The 19,315-nt window shown below is 32.2% G+C and overlaps 1 protein-coding gene across 1 annotated transcript in view; it reads left to right on the plus strand.

Annotated features, from left to right (window-relative positions):
• Positions 1 to 14,803, plus strand: part of LOC127702027 (neurogenic locus notch homolog protein 1-like) — a 51,705-nt gene extending 36,902 nt beyond the window's left edge. The window contains exons 19-27 of the mRNA XM_052206002.1: positions 2,774 to 2,896; positions 5,318 to 5,437; positions 6,593 to 6,709; positions 7,344 to 7,454; positions 7,948 to 7,962; positions 8,364 to 8,480; positions 9,918 to 9,962; positions 11,531 to 11,653; positions 14,421 to 14,803. Of these exons, the coding sequence (XP_052061962.1) occupies positions 2,774 to 2,896; positions 5,318 to 5,437; positions 6,593 to 6,709; positions 7,344 to 7,454; positions 7,948 to 7,962; positions 8,364 to 8,480; positions 9,918 to 9,962; positions 11,531 to 11,653; positions 14,421 to 14,503 (854 nt within the window). The 3' untranslated portion in view covers positions 14,504 to 14,803. The remainder of the gene's footprint in view (positions 1 to 2,773; positions 2,897 to 5,317; positions 5,438 to 6,592; positions 6,710 to 7,343; positions 7,455 to 7,947; positions 7,963 to 8,363; positions 8,481 to 9,917; positions 9,963 to 11,530; positions 11,654 to 14,420) is intronic.
• The last annotated feature ends 4,512 nt before the right edge of the window (positions 14,804 to 19,315 follow it).

Below are 19,315 nucleotides of genomic sequence, written 5' to 3' on the forward strand. Positions count from 1 at the left end.
AATAACTTGTGTGTAAGTATATGGATCTTTCTGAAATTGTACTACAGGGTTCCATATCATAAAGGGAAAGCTGGAATTGAGTTTGGGGGTAATTGCCGAAACGTTTAGGAATTGGGGGCCAAAAAGGGGCCAAAAATAAGCATTTTTCTAGTTTCCAGACAATAACTTGTGTTCAAGTGTATGGATCTCTCTGAAATTGTACTGCAAGGTACCATACCACAAAGGGAAGGCTGGGATGATGATGGGGGTAATTGCCTCAATATTTTAGGAATTAGGGGCCAAAAAGGGGCAAAAAACAAGCATTTTTCTAGTTTCAGGACAATAACTTGTGTGTAAGTGTATGGATCTTTCTGAAATTGTACTACAAGGTTCCATATCACAAAGGGAAAGCTGGGTTTGAGTTTGGGGGTAATTGCCCTAAACGTTTAGGAATTTGGGGCCAAAAAGGGGCCAAAAAACACATTTTTCTAGTTTCCAGACAATAACTTGTGTTCAAGTGTATGGATCTCTCTGAAATTGTACTGCAAGGTACCATACCACAAAGGGAAGGTGAGGATTAAGTTTGGGGGTGATGAATCATAAGGGGGTTCAAAAAATTGGGGGGGGGGGGGGGGATTTCTTTTTTTTTCCTTTTTTTTTTTCTTTTAAAATTTTCCATTTTAAGTTGGTTATTTCTGATTTATATTTAAAAGCAAATAATAATGATATGGTGGGAGATACACACCAAACAGGATGTGTAAATTATTATATAATAAGTATTGTGCAATAGCAAGAAATTTTCAATTGCACAGTATTGCACAATAGCAAGAAATCTTCAATTGCACAGTATTGCGCAATAGCAAGAAATCTTCAATTGCACAGGATTGCGCAATAGCAAGAAATATCCAATAGCACAATATTGCGCAATAGCAAGAAATTGTCAATTGTACAGTATTGCGCAATAGCAAGAAATATTTAATTGCACAGTATTGTGCAAAAGAAGATACTTCGTATAAATTGCTTATTTCTTGACCAATTTCAATGGGGTTTTATTCTTGAATTCTTGGGGTTCTTTAATATGCTGAATCTAACCGTGTATTTAGATTTTGGATTTTGGGCCCCGTTTTTAAATTGGTCCACATTGAGGTCCAAAGGGTCCAAAATTAAACTTTGTTTGATTTCATCAAAAATTGAATTATTTGGGTTCTTTGATATGCCGAATCTAACCGTGTATTTAGATTCTTAATTTTTGGTTCCGTTTTCAAATTGGTCTACATTAAGGTCCAAAGGGTCCAAAATAAAACTTAGTTTGATTTTAACAAAAATTGAATTCTTAGGGTTCTTTGATATGCTGAATCTAAACACGTATTTAGATTTTTGATTATGGGCCCAGTTTTCAAGTTGGTCCAAATCGGGGTCCAAAATTAAACTTTGTTTGATTTCAACAAAAATTGAATATATGGGGTTCTTTGATATGCTGAATCTAACCATGTATTTAGATTTTTGATTTTTGGGCCCCGTTATCAACTTTGTCCACATTGAGGTCAAAAGGGTCCAAAATTAAAATTTGTTTGATTTCATCAAAAATTGAATTCTTGGGGTTCTTTGATATGCTGAATCTAACCATTTATTTAGATTTTGGATATTAGACCATAATAGGTGAATGTCCAATTTAAAATTTTTAAGTTCTTAGACCACATTTATTCTGTGTCAGAAACCTATGCTGTGTCAAATATTTAATCACAATCCAAATGCAAAGCTGTATCAAGCGGAGCATTTTATTCTATATTTTACTAATAAATGGACTTAGTTTTTTTTACAGTTAACATTTATATTTAGTCTGAGGTTAAAGTATTTCAGTCACCAATAACTTTGTTAAACCTTCACGGAATTTTATGAAATTTGGACAGAAGCTTATTTATGACCAACAGACAGTATCCAGAGCTTAATTTTGAAAATATTTATTTTCATTTTTCCGTATTTTTCTGATAAGTGAACTTAATTGTTTTACAGTTAACACTTAGGCTCAGTCTGAGGTTAAAGTTTTTCAGTCATCAAAAACTTTGTCAAACCTTCATGGAAATTTATGAAATTTGGATAGAAGCCAAACCTTCATGGAAATTTATGAAATTTGGATAGAAGCTTGTTTATGACCAAAGTACAGTATCCAGAGCGAAATTTTGAAAATATTTCTTTTCAATTGTCCGTATTTTACTGATAAATGGACTTTGTTTGTTTAATGTTAAAAAAGTAGATACAGTCTGGGGTTAAAGTTTGTTACACATCAATTACTATGTCAAACCTACGTAGAGTTTTATGAAACTTTGGCAGACGTTTTTTAATGATTAATAGATAATGTCTGAAGCAAACCTTTGAAAATATATTTTTTTCATTTTTAGTATTTTTCTGATAGATAGACTTCAATTACAGACAGTCTGGGATTAAATTTGTTTGACATGATAAATGTGTAAACCGTCATGGATTGTTATGAAACTTGGACAAAAGTTAATCTTCAAGACCAAGAAAGAGCATCCAAAGAATTTTTTTTTTAATTCTGTTTTTTACTGATAAATGGAGTCACTTTTTAAGTCAGCATTACACTTTAACACTAACAGCAGCAATAGCAGGCGAGACACAGGGTTCTGCGGAACCCCTTATGAATTTTTACATTTAAATTGTATACACCTGCTGATGATATAACTCTTATGTCTTCATCTTTTGATTTCACAAAGGTGTAGGAAAGATTTTTTTTTGTTAAAATGTTTGGTATAAGGAGTTATGAAAACTTTTGTAGATTCTGACACTAATCAATGCAGTCCTGATGCTTTTGACTGTGGAGATGGGAAGTGTATAGTTAAGGATCGTAGATGTGATGAGATAGCAGATTGCGCAAATATGAAAGATGAAATGGACTGTCGTAAGTTCGTCCACTACTATACGAGAGCTAAAAAAGAAAGGGAGAAAATGACTAAATTATATTCAATACTTATATCGTAGTTTTGATTTTATAATTTTACAGACTGTCTTCGTTTTTGGTCAAGGTAGTTTTTGATGAAGTTGAAGTTCAATCAAATTGAAACAACTTAGTACACATGTTCCCTATGATATGATCTTTCTAATTTTAATGCCAAATTAGAGTTTTGACCCCAATTTCACGGTCCACTGAACATAGACAATGATAGTGCGAGTGGGGCATCCGTGTACTATGGACACATTCTTGTTTCCTTCAATTTTCAACGAGAAAATTGTGTACATTTGAACTAAAACGAGGCTTGCACCTATTTGTGGTAATGATGACATATATTTGCCTTAGTATTTCGTAAAAGATTCATATGGGCGATATTTACAACCATAACTTCGAACCGATAGTTTATGCCGAAATGGTCATTCCCCGAAGGTGTTATCCAACCAACAATAAATACTTATGTTTAACGGTAAATTATCAATTAATTCTTTTATTTCTATTAAACAAATTCGTGAATTTTACTTCTATGTCGCAATTAAGCAATGTTCTCTAATATAAATTTTGTTATTCTTATCGGGTCCGTAATACCTTGGTTTTCCTCATCCCAATTATTTAGTATGAGTTTTACCTAGGTAAATGCAACACAGCAGACATATTATTTTTCCTTTTTTCAATTCTTATTAAAACTGTAATATGAGTTTAAGCAAACTGGTCTGAAAGGATTTCTATGTCATCACCTGCTTATGCCCCTTCACATACACAAATTTTTCTCACAAGTATTAATGGATCGCACGAATTTATGGATTCTTACGATTTGGCCTCTTTTACGACCGATTTAAGAGTTGCTACGAGTTATTACGATGTATTTACGGTAAAATTCCACGAATTGTAACGAGTTGTCACGAATAACTACGAAAAACTTTCTGGCATTGTACGAGCTTTTAAAGGATTGTTACGAGTATATTACAGAATGTTACTATTCATCAGAGCTTTTATGTATTAGTTAGGACCTGTTAATGTGTTGTTACGAATAGTTACGAGTTAGTTATGAGTATTTACACAAGTCCTTACGATTTCGCAGCTTTTATACCTTTCTCCAAATCGTAAACAATACGTAAGAATACGTAAAGTATACGTATATTTTCATAAAGTACTCATAACTTCACGTAAATTGCTCGTAATAAGTAAAGCTATTGTAACACGACCCGAATGAAAACGTGAGCAACACGCAAGCACTTGTAATAATAGGTAAATAATCCGTAAACAAATCGTTAACTTACCGTAAGAAATCTTTAAAATATTTGTTACGAGTCATTTACAGATTCTTATGAGTAGTTTACGGATGGTTACGTGTTGTTGCGAGCAGTTTACGATAGATACTTACAGATTGTTACGATTTATTTACGGAAAACCTAATCCATGGACAATCGTAATAAGTTTTTTTGACATGTCCAAAAGTTTGCCTCTCCTTTCACGGATCCTTAAGATTGTCTGCGGGTTGTTGCTAGTTACGTACGGATACTAGCAAGTTTTTTTACGGATACTTGCTATTGACTACAAGTTTGCGAGCCGTAAGGACTCATAAGAACAATCCGTGTATGTGAAGGGGTATCACTGCAAAAAAAAAAGATATCAAATTTTTGAAACGTTTTTGGTGTTGCTATAGGTAAAATATTTTATATTGAATGAAGCTTATTCGCAGTTCATTATATAAATAACACATATCTGAGAGGGTGATAGAGCAGATTGTTACCCCGAGAAAACATTGTCAACTGAGGCGAAGCCAAGGTTGACAATGTCTTTTCGAGGGGTAACAATCTGCTCTATCACCCTCTCGGCTATGTGTTATTTAATAATTTATTTATTATACTGAATGTTCTGTTATTACTGTCTATCAAATTTCAAATTCAAATTCAAAGTAATAAACCATGTCGTCTTACACATAACAATCATCCGTATTTATTAAAGCGCACATTTGAGCAAGCGTCTCCGTGAAGGATAATAGAGTATTTGCCATGGAATAGAGTAAATTGTCTCCCTCGTATCAACCAATCAAAATCTGGCATTTTGACATGAAGTATACTAATAGTATTTAACTAAACTGTAAGTAGAAATAGATATCATTGAAAAGAAACTTGTGTTGCAAAAACACTAGGTAGATGGTTCTATAGTGTATGGACGTCAAGTGGCATATAATTTATTCTGATTCAGGATGGTGGTCTGTAAATACTCGATTTGTTTCGAAAGATGGATATTCGATTTTACAGCTTATTGTGTAATTACTTTTGTAAATTTTGACTATGATTGAATTTGAAAGTTCAAAACTAAGGTATTATTTGACTTTCATCTACTATGAACATTTTGGTTATTCAGCATGTGACCTTAAAACCCACTCAAGATGTGACGATGATGATAACGGCAAATGCATTAGTAACAGTTACATTTGTGACAGAACTGTGGATTGTATAACAGGGTGGGATGAAGAAAAGTGTGGTAAGTTTCTTCATATCTTTTTATAACTGGTTCAATAATGTATACAAATTACTGAAATAAGAAAAGTTATATTTGAAATTTAGAAAGCACTATCATCTAAGCTCTGGAAACAAACAAACATAATTAAGAAATACGATATAAATGAATTGCAGATTTAGCTTTTTCGTTATGGTTGCATGACCTATCAATGTGACTTCAAATAAAATATTGATGTTACAGTCTTATGAGCTATTAAGCAATTGAATTTGATTGATGAAATGTATAATTTTCATCATTTAAAAGTGTACTGAGAAGAAAATAATTTTCAATAGTTCATATCAAAATATCTGCCTCAAAATATATTAATGCTGAAATTTTGTACCCATTCGTAATATAAGTGTACTATAAGATTGATATTTTAGTCTTAGATACATGATTTTTTTATTAGTTGTTATTGGCTTTGAACTAGCTGTCAGTAACTGCGAGTACTCTCAAATCTCAGGTCTGAGTTTTTGTTTGATGTTTTTTCTACTTTTTATCGATCTGATGAGTTAATCCTTTTTCAACTGAATGAAGGCCGTACTGTTACCTATAACTGCTTACATCCAATTTGTTTGAACTTTGGTGGATAGTTGTCTCATTGGCAATCATACAATATCTCCTTATATTTAAAAGAAACAGTAGTATACCGCTGTTCAATAGTCATAAATCGATTTAACTGAAACAAATCCGGGTCACAAACCAAAACCGAGGGAAACACATCAATCATAAGAGGAAAACGACGGAACAACATAAACACTGAACTGCTACAAAAACAAACGCCAACATACATAGAAACGGACTATTTGATAACAACTGCCGTATTCCTTACTTGGTACAGGACATTTTAAGAAAACATGGTTGGTTGAACCTGGTTTTATGGCTAGCCAAACCTCCCGCTTATATGGCTTATATAGTTTATATTTGATAAAAAATTGATATTGAGATGATCAATCCGGATTTTTATGCAACGCCGACATCAAGTCATGTTTAGAATTATAGACAATGGCCCTTGAAGTTCATATCAACTTTGAACAGTTTCGCATTGAATTATGGTAATGTTTTCATGAGATGAATACATAATGATATGCATAGTTGGTGTTTAACATTTGTCACTTTTTATATTGAAATATTAAGATTGTAAGAACAACCCATTCAAATTCCAATGCAATGATGGAACATGTCTGTCTATTGCAAAAAGATGTGACGTCTACATTGATTGTGGAATGGACGCTGAAGATGAACAGGACTGTCGTAAGTTATATTTAATATTGTTGCACAAAAAATTATAAATATCATTAAATTATGATATAATATTGGACGAGGTTGCAATGTATTTGCAAATTCTATTGCAATAATCCTTTGATTTTATGATAAAATTTTGATATGACATCACAACAATATCAACTCTATCATAACATCATTAATAACAAAAGAGAACAGACCAGTGATACAAATTATACTGCGTCGCATAGAAATATCGAGACCAATTACGTTACTATACAGAAATTCACATTTTCTACATAAGAAAATGCCTGTACCAAGTCAGGAATATGACAGTTGTTATCCATTCGTTTGATGTGTTTGAGCTTTTGATTTTGCCATTTGCTTAGGGACTTTCCGTTTAGAATTTTCCTCGGAGTTCGGTATTTTTGTTATTTTACTTTTTCCTTAACTTATAACATACATGTGATAATGTGTAATACTTATTTATAATTTGCGATGATACAGTGTTACTTCCCCATTGATGTTAGCTCCACGTCAAATTATGTTCAGCTACAATAAAGCTTGTTGTATCGCTGCTTTATGTCTTTTTAATACATAATACATCAAAATAACAGTAGATTGCTTTAAAAATACTTTGTCTACATATTTTATTTGTTTACAGCATGTTCCTCACCAACACATTTCCAGTGTTTGACTGGAACTTGCATACCAGCCAACAGACTTTGTGATCGTATCCGAGACTGTCCAGATGAAGAGGATGAACTTTTCTGTGGTATTCATTTATTGACTTATTTTAAAAGATTAAAATCCAAATGTACTTAGTTGAAATAGATCATAATAAATTACAATAACGGAACAAATTTTACCGCACCAGACGCGAATTTCGACTAATAATGAGGCCAAAATGTTTGAAAATCCAAAACCATATCAATTGATGTGTTTGAATTACATGTATAGATATTTTTTTGCATTATTTGAATTAATGACGAAAGAAATGTATTGCATTATGGAAATATTATTTTTTTGGAATTTTCGTGTCGGTAAAGCATTGACTGTAATGAATACTGTGAAATATTAGCAACAAGATTGGAAATTGAATGTGTTAATGATGCCTCATTAAGTTTTGCCAATTGTAATGACTCTTGTTTTTGTGAGTGAAACCTTTGTTTTTAAGTATATCTAATGTTATTAAAACTTGACGTGTACACTCATCGGAACTGTATTTTCTTGAATATTAAACTAATGGTTATTTCTTTTTTCCCCAGATCGACCAATTAAGGGTAAGTAGATGTATATAAGTGAATTGCATTTCAGTCCACATTTTCTGGTATATTATCTAACAGCATTTTACAGAACAAATCGATTGTGGCGGTGACGATCATGCTTATGAATATAGTATTGTTGTTGAGCGTAAAAGCAACAATTTATAAGTCTGGTATCTTTGACGATTTTTTCAAAATCCATTCAGATATTTACCGTTTCCGTGAACCACCTATCACGTCGTCATGCAAGGTGTTTTTCTCTCATTAAAACGAGATGTGGGGTATAATTACTCAATGGACTTTAATTTAAAAACTTTCAATCACTCATTTAAACTTCGGAAATAAAAAACGTACATTAGGAAAAGAAATTCTTTATCACAACTGATTACAATCATATGGGATATCGTATCTTATGATAGAGGAATGTAAACCAGGCTATGCTGCATGTGGAGAAGATAGATGTATCTTGGAGGAGTTCATGTGTGATGGATACTATGACTGCTTAACCCACACTGATGAAGCCAAAGAAAGGTGTTGTAAGTATTGAGCTGTTCCTAATAAAATCTCGTTTTATGAATTTGTAGAATTAGACATACATACGGTCTTGGATTGATTGATTATTTCAACATGATTAGACGTTGCTCTAACATCTTTGTAATTAAACAAAGATATACTATTAAAACAAATGTAAATGAATATTAATTCATTGTCAGCCTGGAGTAGAAAGGGTATGGGTTGGTGACAATGAGAGAAAAATGGCCCAACGAATTCTGGAAAACAAATACTAACGTTAACTGTACCAATTTTACTGCACCAAATGCGCATTGCTGATAACCGGCATTTGTGTTGTCCATAATTACATAGAAAGTGTTTATAGTTAGAACGTAAGACCCTATGACGTCAGTGATTTTAAGGGGCCGTTGGGATGCCATTTCTTAAAGTTTACCCCCATGTCTCCTGGTATATCAAAATTTAGTAAATGTTCTTTATCTTGATAGTTGGTGTACAGTCTCATTTAAAAGGGACTTCAATAAGGTTTATTTTTATTCCCTGAGGGTATGACCAGCCTAGTAGTCATCACTTCTGTGTTGACACGAATGATCATTGATATGGTCATAATTATAAATTAACTGTTTACAAAACTTTACATTTTTGAAATACTAAGGCTTTCCTACCTCAGCTGTATTTTGCAAAACTTTTAGGAATTTTTGGTCCTCAATGCTCTTCAACTTCGTACTTTATTTGGCCTTTTTTTTAACTTTTTTTTATTCGAGCGTCACTGATGAGTCTTTTGTAGACGAAACGCGCGTCTGGCGCAAATACAAAACTTCAATCCTGATATCTATGATTAGTTTATTGGCATCTATTTATTTATGTTGGTGTGTATTCTACAAAACTTCTTTTTGATATTGCTGTATTTATAGTTTGAAGCAGCACAAAAGTTAGAGGACATCAAAGAAAATATAGAAAATGATCAGTTTGGTTCCACTAATAGCATCCCTTGTAATGCTAATGTCGTGTGGATGTCCCGTAATAAATAGCTTTCCGGCGATAGTCACAAACGAGGAAGACAAAATTATGAGCAGAAACAATGAAAATGTCGATGGTCATCTGTGATACAGATTTTTCATTACGTTCTACCTAAACAATGCACCATTTGCATGTAGATTTTCCTGCTCACGGTCTATCATTTCCTTGTTACAGATTTTAATAAAAAAAGAGTCATCTTTTTAAATAGTATACTATTTCTAAAGTGTACTCCCTATATATTTAAACATGCACATAATTTTTCAATATAAAAATAAGAAGACGTGGTATGATTGCCAATGAGACAACTCTCCACCAGAGACCAAATGACATAGAAGTTAACAACTCTAGGTTAACGAACGGCATTCAACAATGAACAAAACCCATACCGCATAGTAAGCTATAAAAGGCCCCGAAATTTTAATTTGATTTTGCTGTTTTTGCAGATCCAGAAAAGGGATGGCCAAAACCAGATCAAGGACAGGGACCAGGTAGTTTAAACATTTTAGTGTCTTATCTGTGGTTTAATTGGTACGAATTCGCAAAATGGTTTTTAAATATGGAGATCTTTACAAACAGTCTTCTTTGATTGGCGTTAACCCCAACCACATTCAGTTAATTTGTTCGCTTTAAACTTATAAAAAGTAAAAATACGGTTGTCATTCTACAGATAAAGTTCTTGTTAGTTTTGAAAGTTTTGCTAGCAGCTAGTTCAGTTTTATTAATTTTTTCAAAATGAACTATTTTTCGATTATGGTCATATTTTGAAATAAAAATCCTCGACTAAAATTCTATGCCATTCACAAACGCCATTGAAGTGAGGAGTGTTTCATTGTGATTAATCTTTAATTTTTTGGCCATACTTTCGTCTTGCATTTGTTTAAATTATTTTGTTGTTCACGCCTTTGTGGAGATCATGTTTTTGGTTTTGAATTTCCCGAGAGTTTCAGAACTGAAATTGACCATCATACAAGCAGTTGTCCTATATGTATCGAATGTTTTCCATTGGACCTAAAGCATGTCGACAAGTGAAATATTTTGTAGTATAAACGCGGTTCTATTAACTATTTTCATGACATTACTGTAACAATGTGTGATAAGCATAATGATTGGTTGGCGAATAATTGCCTCCGATATTTTCAATTTGGAACGAGTAGATTTGAGATCGGTGTGCATTCTACAACACATATGAAATGAAAGATGTCACGATTTGTTTTCATAATAAAATATTTTGGTGGTACTTTTCATTTATATAAGTCGTAAGAAATGGGCATCAGTGATCTACTAAAGAATAATATTTTACATTAAACTGTGAAGGTTTTAAGTGTCGACTTACGCGGTAGGTTGTGATATCCACCATACATGCCATAACTGATACAGTGTTTTTAATGAAAGATATATATATATACATACATATAAATATGCAAAAGTAATTAATAAATTTAGCAACATACGATCCTGAAAGAGACAGGAACCACGATTTTGATAATAAAAGGTTAAAATATTTTTTTAAGGATACAATACATTTCGTATTTAAAAGAGAGGCGAAAGAAACCAGGGGATATTCTAAATCATAATTCGAAAACAGACTGAAAACACAAAATGTGCAAAAGTAATTGGTGAATTTAGCAACATACGATCCTGAAAGAGACAGGATTCACGGTTTTCATAAAAAAGGTTCACATATTTTTTAGGGATACAGTACATTTCGTATTTAAGAGAAAGGCGACAGAAACCAGGGGATATTGTAAATCATAATTCAAAAACAGACTGAAAACACAAAATACTTAAAAAATACGAAATTAAAAACAACAGACTGCAAAACACAATATAGAAAACTAAAGACTTAGAAACACGAGCCCTACCAAAACAAAGGATCGTTAGTACAATTGTGTTGATAAATCTTTTTCGAGGATGTCGCATTAAAGGAAAGAGAAAGGAATTGTGAAAATACGAACGAAAGATATCTGGAAACCCATCTTAACGTTCTTTTTGCGACAACTATTTGTTTTACCTGCAAGTTAAGAATGCAATTATCTTTTTGTGTGGCATGTTGTAGGTGGTTCTAATGAAGTGGATAAAGTTAACAGCGGGCCTACAAATGACGGGTCCTCGGATAGAGACCACGAGCCCGGTAGTAGTGCAAACAAATGGAGCATAGATGATTTGTCTTCCTACTTCAGTAAGTCTGTTTTTATCATTCAATCCATTGTTGTCAGTAAAAATATTTATTATTTTGAAGTGTTGTCTTATTATAATGAGTTCATGGAAGTGATTTACAAACCTTAGTGACGAATAACTAGTCTGATATGTTTTCTATATTAGAATTCAATGTTGTCAGAAGGTGATATTGTAATGCCGTCCACCCCCTTTTTGAACATAACTTTCTGTGCTGTTATTAAGTACAAATAATAATACGGGTTAGATGTCTGTGAAAGGTTATGCTATGCAAATGAGTCTATTTGATATGATAATTGTACTAATATTGATTGTCATGTTGAGAAATAAAGTGTTTCTTTTGGTAAAAAATCAGTGTTGGTCAGACGAAGTCTGAACACTTTATGGGGTCATTCCTAAATTTGGAATAACTGCTTGAATTGGTAAAACAATAGTTTGTCACTTAAACAATATTATCCTGGTTAATTATCGGAATGATGAGTTATATTTATGGTGTTTCAATTGATGTTATGACTGCTCGCGGTGACAAATTTGGAAGAGTGCCGGTACCTATATTTCTGTTGTTAATTTGATATATTAACCTTTTTACACGTGTTCTTAAGTTATTCTGTATGAGCAAAATCCTTCGTGATGAATAAATTTATTTGTTCTCATTGATATTAAGCTAGAAATCATCTTTATTTACACAAAACTTCCAGTGTTTACATTTTGGCTTGCCATTTCGAGAATTTCATTAAACAGAGAGATGGCCGCTGATTGGTTCAACGTAAGTAAACGCGTCTGTGATTGGCTGATCGGCGAATAAAATTTAAAAGATCAACTACGGAGAGCAGTGATTGTTTGTTGTTTGAATGTTACGAAGCGCCTAATTTAAAATGTCTGATAATTTAAGTGATATAGGAAAAGTAAGGAAATTGCACCTAAATTAATATTAAAAATTCTATAGCCAAAACGCAAATAGTTATAGTGTATTACGGATGCAAGATGGTGACATTTGCTATGTGTAAATTGTTGGGTGAGAAGTCTAGGTGTAAATTGATCGTTGACATATCTAGGTGACAAGTTTGGGTGCAAATATACGGTGACAAGTTCGGGTGCAATTTTGTATTGATTGATCTTGGTGCAAATAGTCGGTGACAAATCGGGGTGTAAATACTTGGTGTCTTTGAGACAATAGTAGCAAGTATTTTAAAGCTGATAAATATTTGAAATAAATGTTGTTAAATTAAGGCTACATACGAATTTTATAGGTGTTCTTTGAAGGCACCTTTGTAAGCCTGGTCGAGCTTTACGCTACTTGTAGTTGTAAAACTAGTCGAAGTTAGCAGAGTGGTGATTTTTGATTGATATATATGTAGGACTCTGAACCGCGATGGTCACGCTGATGTGCGATGGTTTGACGCCGAAGTGCGTTTTTGGAGTGCGATGGTAGCATTGTGACGCCATCTTGTAGATGGATACGCCGAAGTGCGATGGTGGTAACGCTGAAGTGCGATGGACCGTATAAACTATATTATCAATGATTTTAAAGGCGATGAAGAATTCAATTTGTTTGTTAGAAGTAGTTTTTCGGGTTCTGAAAAGTTAATAATGGGCTTATAAACTTTTAATATTACGGGAAACGGAGAGTGGTTGGTGGAGAGGGGAAAGTTAACCTTATGTAGCGGATTTTTTTCGAAATCTATAAAAGAAATCTATAAAAGTTTTTTGTTGACGTACGATGGAGCGTGTCCTTCTCTAAATATATTCGGGTCCGCAGACAGCCTTAGACTCTCCGTATCATACTTATATTACAGTAAATGTGGAACTCATGAAAGCAACCAAGTAAAGATAAAATGTTAATGCAGAATTATGTTCACATGCAGAAAATCAAAGAGGACGATCTCTCATGTAGTTTGCAACTGCTACTATATATAAGGATAACAATAGACAATCAACGAATGCAAATTTATATAGTTACTATTAAAAAATATTCATTTCTCATAATAATGGAGCATCTCTAGATTGTTAACTAGCCATCAGGTGTAAAATATACAATCGGACATCAGCGTGACCCGTCGCACTTCAGCGTGACCCGTCGCACTTCGGCGTGACCATTGCACATCAGCGTCTCCATCGCACCTCCGAGTTCTACATATATAATGTATTAGACCAACCATACCGGGGATCCGACCAGACCAATGACAGAGCCTGTACAGCTATTCTCTCCGCGTGTATAATTGTATAATTGTAAAATGAATGATCAAAACTATTATATTTCATGTCTGTTATTCTTAATCATATATAAAATAGATAGACCTCTAGAAAAATAGGTTTAACGAATCTATAAAGTGTGTTTGTTCGACGGTATTCCAATTAGACGTCGGGCTTTACATTTTACTGTTATAAAGAATACCGGTTAGTAATTCCCTTTTCTATGAAACCTGTAATCTCTGGTGGCCGACTCTAACACGAGGGAGGCAGCGTTATAATATTTCCTTCAACTGAAATGATAACAGAGATGAATCTGTTGAAAATTGTGGAAATGTCTTTGCTATTTAAAGGCATTTTAGTTTTATAAAATGATAATACAATTGCAATTTTAATCGATTTCTTCTTATGCATTTATCTTGTTCATATTGAATGCTGGTTGATTGCACGTCTAATTAAGTTTCATTTTATACCATATTTTTTTCTTAAAATATATATATGCAACCAAAATAATGCTGTTCAAAATTTAAAGCCCGAAACCTCTTATTTTTCTTTCAATATTAACATTTTATTTATTTCAGATGAAGCTCCCCTTTCGACAAACACAAGCTTTGTATGTTTGTTGATGTGTCTGTTGTTAGCCATTATTTCAACAAAGCCGTAATTGACACATATCAATTGGTCATTACTGTATTCTTATAACTGGTACCAGAGCTTCATTTGAGAGAAAACAATGTGTGTGTGTTTGTGTATTTTACTTTTCTGATCATTGTCAATGACATGTTTTATACTAGATGGCAGATATTTATCATTTTATAATCTCGGTTAACTCAGAAGCATATAGCGTCACTATATTTGTAACATATTGCGTTTGAAGTATATAAACTATCATGTTACTGTATACTGTATTGTTTGAAACATGCCTCATATGATATTTTGTAAACGATAACTTATAGATTTTATAATTCTATATATTAAAGTAGTGGATTTTATACATATTCATTATTTGAATAATCGGTTAACTATTTGTTTGTTATGTAATATGAAATAAAATGAGATGTAGGATACAAGATAATGCGACAGAAACCCACCGTCGTCAGGAATGAGCAAAGTACATGCAGCAGTCAACCTACAGTTTCAAACAATAAACAACTGTCTGCGAAATATATCAAGCTCCAAATTCATCCAAAGTCCACAAAAGTGGTGAATAAATTCAACAGAAACAGTCAAATATCCACCATAAATACTCAAAGTCCAAATAACAAAAAAAAAAAAACGTTTATGCATATATGTTGTGGAGTCCTTAAAGATTTATCAAGCATTCTTGGCTGTTTGGGGTTTGTTTCGTTTATTAGTGATGTTCATTATAAATGTACATCAATTCATTTTCACTGGGCAATCACTAGCAGCCAATTGTCATTAAGTAAATATTGAATTAAGTTAAATAACAACACATTAAATTTTCAAAATTGAAAAAATACTGATTGAAATATTAAACTACTACCACTGAATATACCCGATGCGCATATAAAGAACTTTCGTTTTATAGCCGTTATTGGAAAACGTGACTTTATTATACAAGTCTTCTTGATGCCATTCATAAGAAAAGAGAACTTATATATCACAACAGTCGGCGTCATAAATCAAATCATGAAAAAAAGATGCATTAGGGGAAGATATCTAAATCGATTAAAGCACACATTTTGCATTTCCTTGAATTGTAAATAAAAATTAAGTTGGTTACATTAAAAAAGATATTCTCTACAAACAAGGGTCACGCCAACAAAGTTGTTTAAAGAATTCGTCTACAGTGATCATTTGCCTGTCAATGATGAGGTTTTAAGTTCAAATCCCTCTCATGGTGAGCTTTGTTCGACTTTGATCTTTTAATTACATTTATATTACTGATCGTAATGAAATTCTAAAACATAATCTTTTGGTTTTTTGAGACGTCTTTTCTTCTATTTTTTTGCCATGGCGATGTCAGCCTCTTTTTTGTTGTTCTGTTAAAAAAAATGTGTGTTCTATAAAACACTAAATTGTAGAAATAAACATCTGGTACACTGCAATTGGTACTGTTAGTGTTATTAGTACTACTCGCTCGATACTTTTCCTGTTGGACTGTTAGTCCCCGAATGTATCACAAGACCTGTAGCCAGTACTCTGGTAATGGGATGGAAATTCGAATATTATTTTATTTAAATTTGCTGTTATAAAAAACGAAATCGTTATAAATTAAGGAATGTATCTTTCGCATGCATCGCTCTGATTCTATGGATGGGTTTGGGTTTACTTTTGCCCCTTTTTGGTTTTATGATCTCTTCAAAGTATGTATAAGGATTTGGACTTTCAACTATTTAGGCTTTGAGAATCACTGCAGAAACATGTAATGCCGAAATGTGCACCTGGTGCAGTTAAATTGATACCGTTAATGTTCCGATCTCGATTTTGATTATATTAATATTATGTTTATATGAAATGTTGAAGGAATCTGAGAATGGATTTATACGTTATAATCTTTTCTACCTCAGGAATAGATTACCTTAGCTGTTTTTGGCAAAACTTTTAGGAATTTTTGGTCCTCAATGCTCTTCAATTTCGTTCTTTATTTGGCCTTTTTAACTTTTTTTTTATTCGAGCGTCACTGATTAGTCTTTTGTAGACGAAACGCGCGTCTGGCGTAAATACAAAATTTCAATCCTGGTATCTATGATAAGTTTATTTATGTCAAATCAAAATAAAATGTACTTCTGACTAAATCTTTTTAATTCAACAGGACTCACATTGCAGATCATTAATTTTTGCCTTTTTCTAAAACAGCTGTCTAAAAAAGTCTAAACAGCAGTAAAGTTTATTTACAGATCAATAATAAAATGAATCAGAATGAAAGTTTGCCATCATATTTTATTTGATTTAAACCATTGCTTGATCTTTGAATAATAACTACAAGAACAATGCGGTATTTTAAAGCGTATATTCCTATATTCGAGAAAAAAACCTGTCACGACTTTCATGTCTTTTGCAAAAAATATTTTAAGGAGAGACACTATATAAAATCGCAAGCAATATTATCGCTTCATTGATTGGTTGTTTGTGTTAAACGCCGCTTTCAGCACTATTGGTTATATCGTGTCGGTCAGTTTTAATTGGTGGAGGGAGCCGTTGTCTATAATCACAAGAAATACTATTACATGTATCTTCAATAACTAGCTATACTATCATCTTTAATCACAATTAATGTTATTATCTATAATCACGAGCAAAACTATTATCTTTAATCACTAGTGATATTATCATCTATAATCACAAACGATAGTATCATCTATTATCGTAAGCAATACTTTCATCTTTATTCACAAACAATGTTATCATATATAATCACAAGCGACATTATCATCTATAATCACAATAATACTATCATTTTAAATCACAAGCAATACTATCATCTTTATTTACAAACAATATTGTCACCTATAATCACAAGCAAAACTATCATATATAATCACAAGCAAACAATACAAACAAACAATATGTAACAAAAGCTAAAGAAAAAACATATCAAAAAGGCTTCTTTTTTAATTCGGTTGCAGTATCATTAACGCATATCCACGTCTCTTAATGCATGGAATATTCTCATGGTATATTCTATCAAAGGTTTCACCAAATGCTAAAGATGGTCTCAAATATACCAATGAATTAGTTTAAACTCAAATAAGGAAAAATAATAAGGTTAGGCGTCTGTCTTTATAAAAAGTTATTGATACCGTCGCGGGTCACCTTTATATCAATAATTATAAATGAACAACAACAGTCAAACATGTGGTTACAGAATAATAGACTTTTATAGATATTCGTAAACATATAGAAAGACTACAATAGAAATAACTTTTCTGGTGTGTTTGCTTAAACTCCTAGTGATCCTATTGTCCAATTTTTGTAAATCTAAAAATGTTCATTATGATTTCGCAAAAAATCTGTTATGATAAATGTCAGATTTATCTTTATGATTTTATTATAGACTAACTAATCTAAGAATTCGAATGTCAAAAAAATATTCAACTAGTGACTGAATAACCCATTCATTCACAAATGAGTTTACATTTTACTCTTTTATAACATTGACTTTTAGTATAGACTAGTGTGAAATATCAACTTTTATTTGAATGTGAAATTATGTTATTTTACGGAAATCAACGATCTAATATGTTCATACAATCTCATACTTTTGATGCTGTTTAATATTTCTTTTAGGTTTGCAAAGTTGGTCTTACTATGAGTTAATCTTATATATGTGAATAGAACCATCTGAAAAATCATTTCATCTATATTTGTCTGACTTTTTATTGTTTAATTTTGAAAAATCAATATGACGCAGGGTGAAACTACCATCAATCTTGATAACTATTTCTAAACATTATTCCAGGTTTATTTGAGTAGTGTTCATATGGAAATCAGGTTTGATATTCTTATCGCCGACATGTATTATTATCATTATATAATATTGAAAATGTTAAGGAGGACATACAATATATGGAAAATTGAATAAAGCTCATTGACTTTGAGTCTTCTCCAATTAAAGAAACATAGATTCATTCAAAAGTGAAACAAAGAAAATTCATGAATGATGAAACGTCATTAAAAATAACACATCGGAACAATTAATACATGTCGATACTAATATCGTAATCGGATTGAAAAGATGAAAGGTAAGTTTCCCCTATTATATTTTCCATATAAAAAGGTCTTTAAATCTGAACTAAAATTCATAGTATCCTCGTATCAAGTATGTACCTTGAGGTTCAGCATTAAAACTATGGTAAAACAAACGGCCAAACTTGTAAGTTCCTAAATATAAGTCAAAACTGAAGTTTTGATAGATCTGGCAAATCAAGAGTTTCCGAAGATCTGCCATAAGACATATCTTAAAATCGGTTTTAAGATGATCTTAGGACTGTCCTACGACATGCCTAATCATTCACATCGAAGGTATCTTGGATTATCCTGCCTAGAACTCCTAACCGCTATCTTGAGTGTTGGGGTAGAAGTAAATAGCAAAACTAATTAAAAGTTTATAAAAATGAAAATGCATTTCAATTAACCAATCGATTTAATAATAATAATAATAATAATAATAATAATAATAATAATAATAGTAATAAAAATCTTTATGAGACACCACAAAATAAAAGTATAACTACGTTTTCTATAAAAAAAAATAATTAAGTTAATACAACAATGAGTATGCTATCGGTAAAAATAATGAAATATTTTTGTGTGAGTTGAATTCCGTCTGTTACAGTTTTATACATAGCAGATGTTAAAGGCAAATATTGGGCTATTTCATTACTGTCAAAAAAGATATACGCATACATATCCTAAATTGGTGTCCTAAACTTAGAGCAATTTCGCGGACATATTATTAGTTTCGTCAAGTTTTATTAACCCACTTACGATAGAGATATATACTAAGATGGTC

This window comes from Mytilus californianus, unplaced genomic scaffold, assembly GCF_021869535.1.
Source record: "Mytilus californianus isolate M0D057914Y unplaced genomic scaffold, xbMytCali1.0.p SCAF_5, whole genome shotgun sequence".
Lineage (NCBI taxonomy): Eukaryota > Metazoa > Mollusca > Bivalvia > Mytilida > Mytilidae > Mytilus > Mytilus californianus.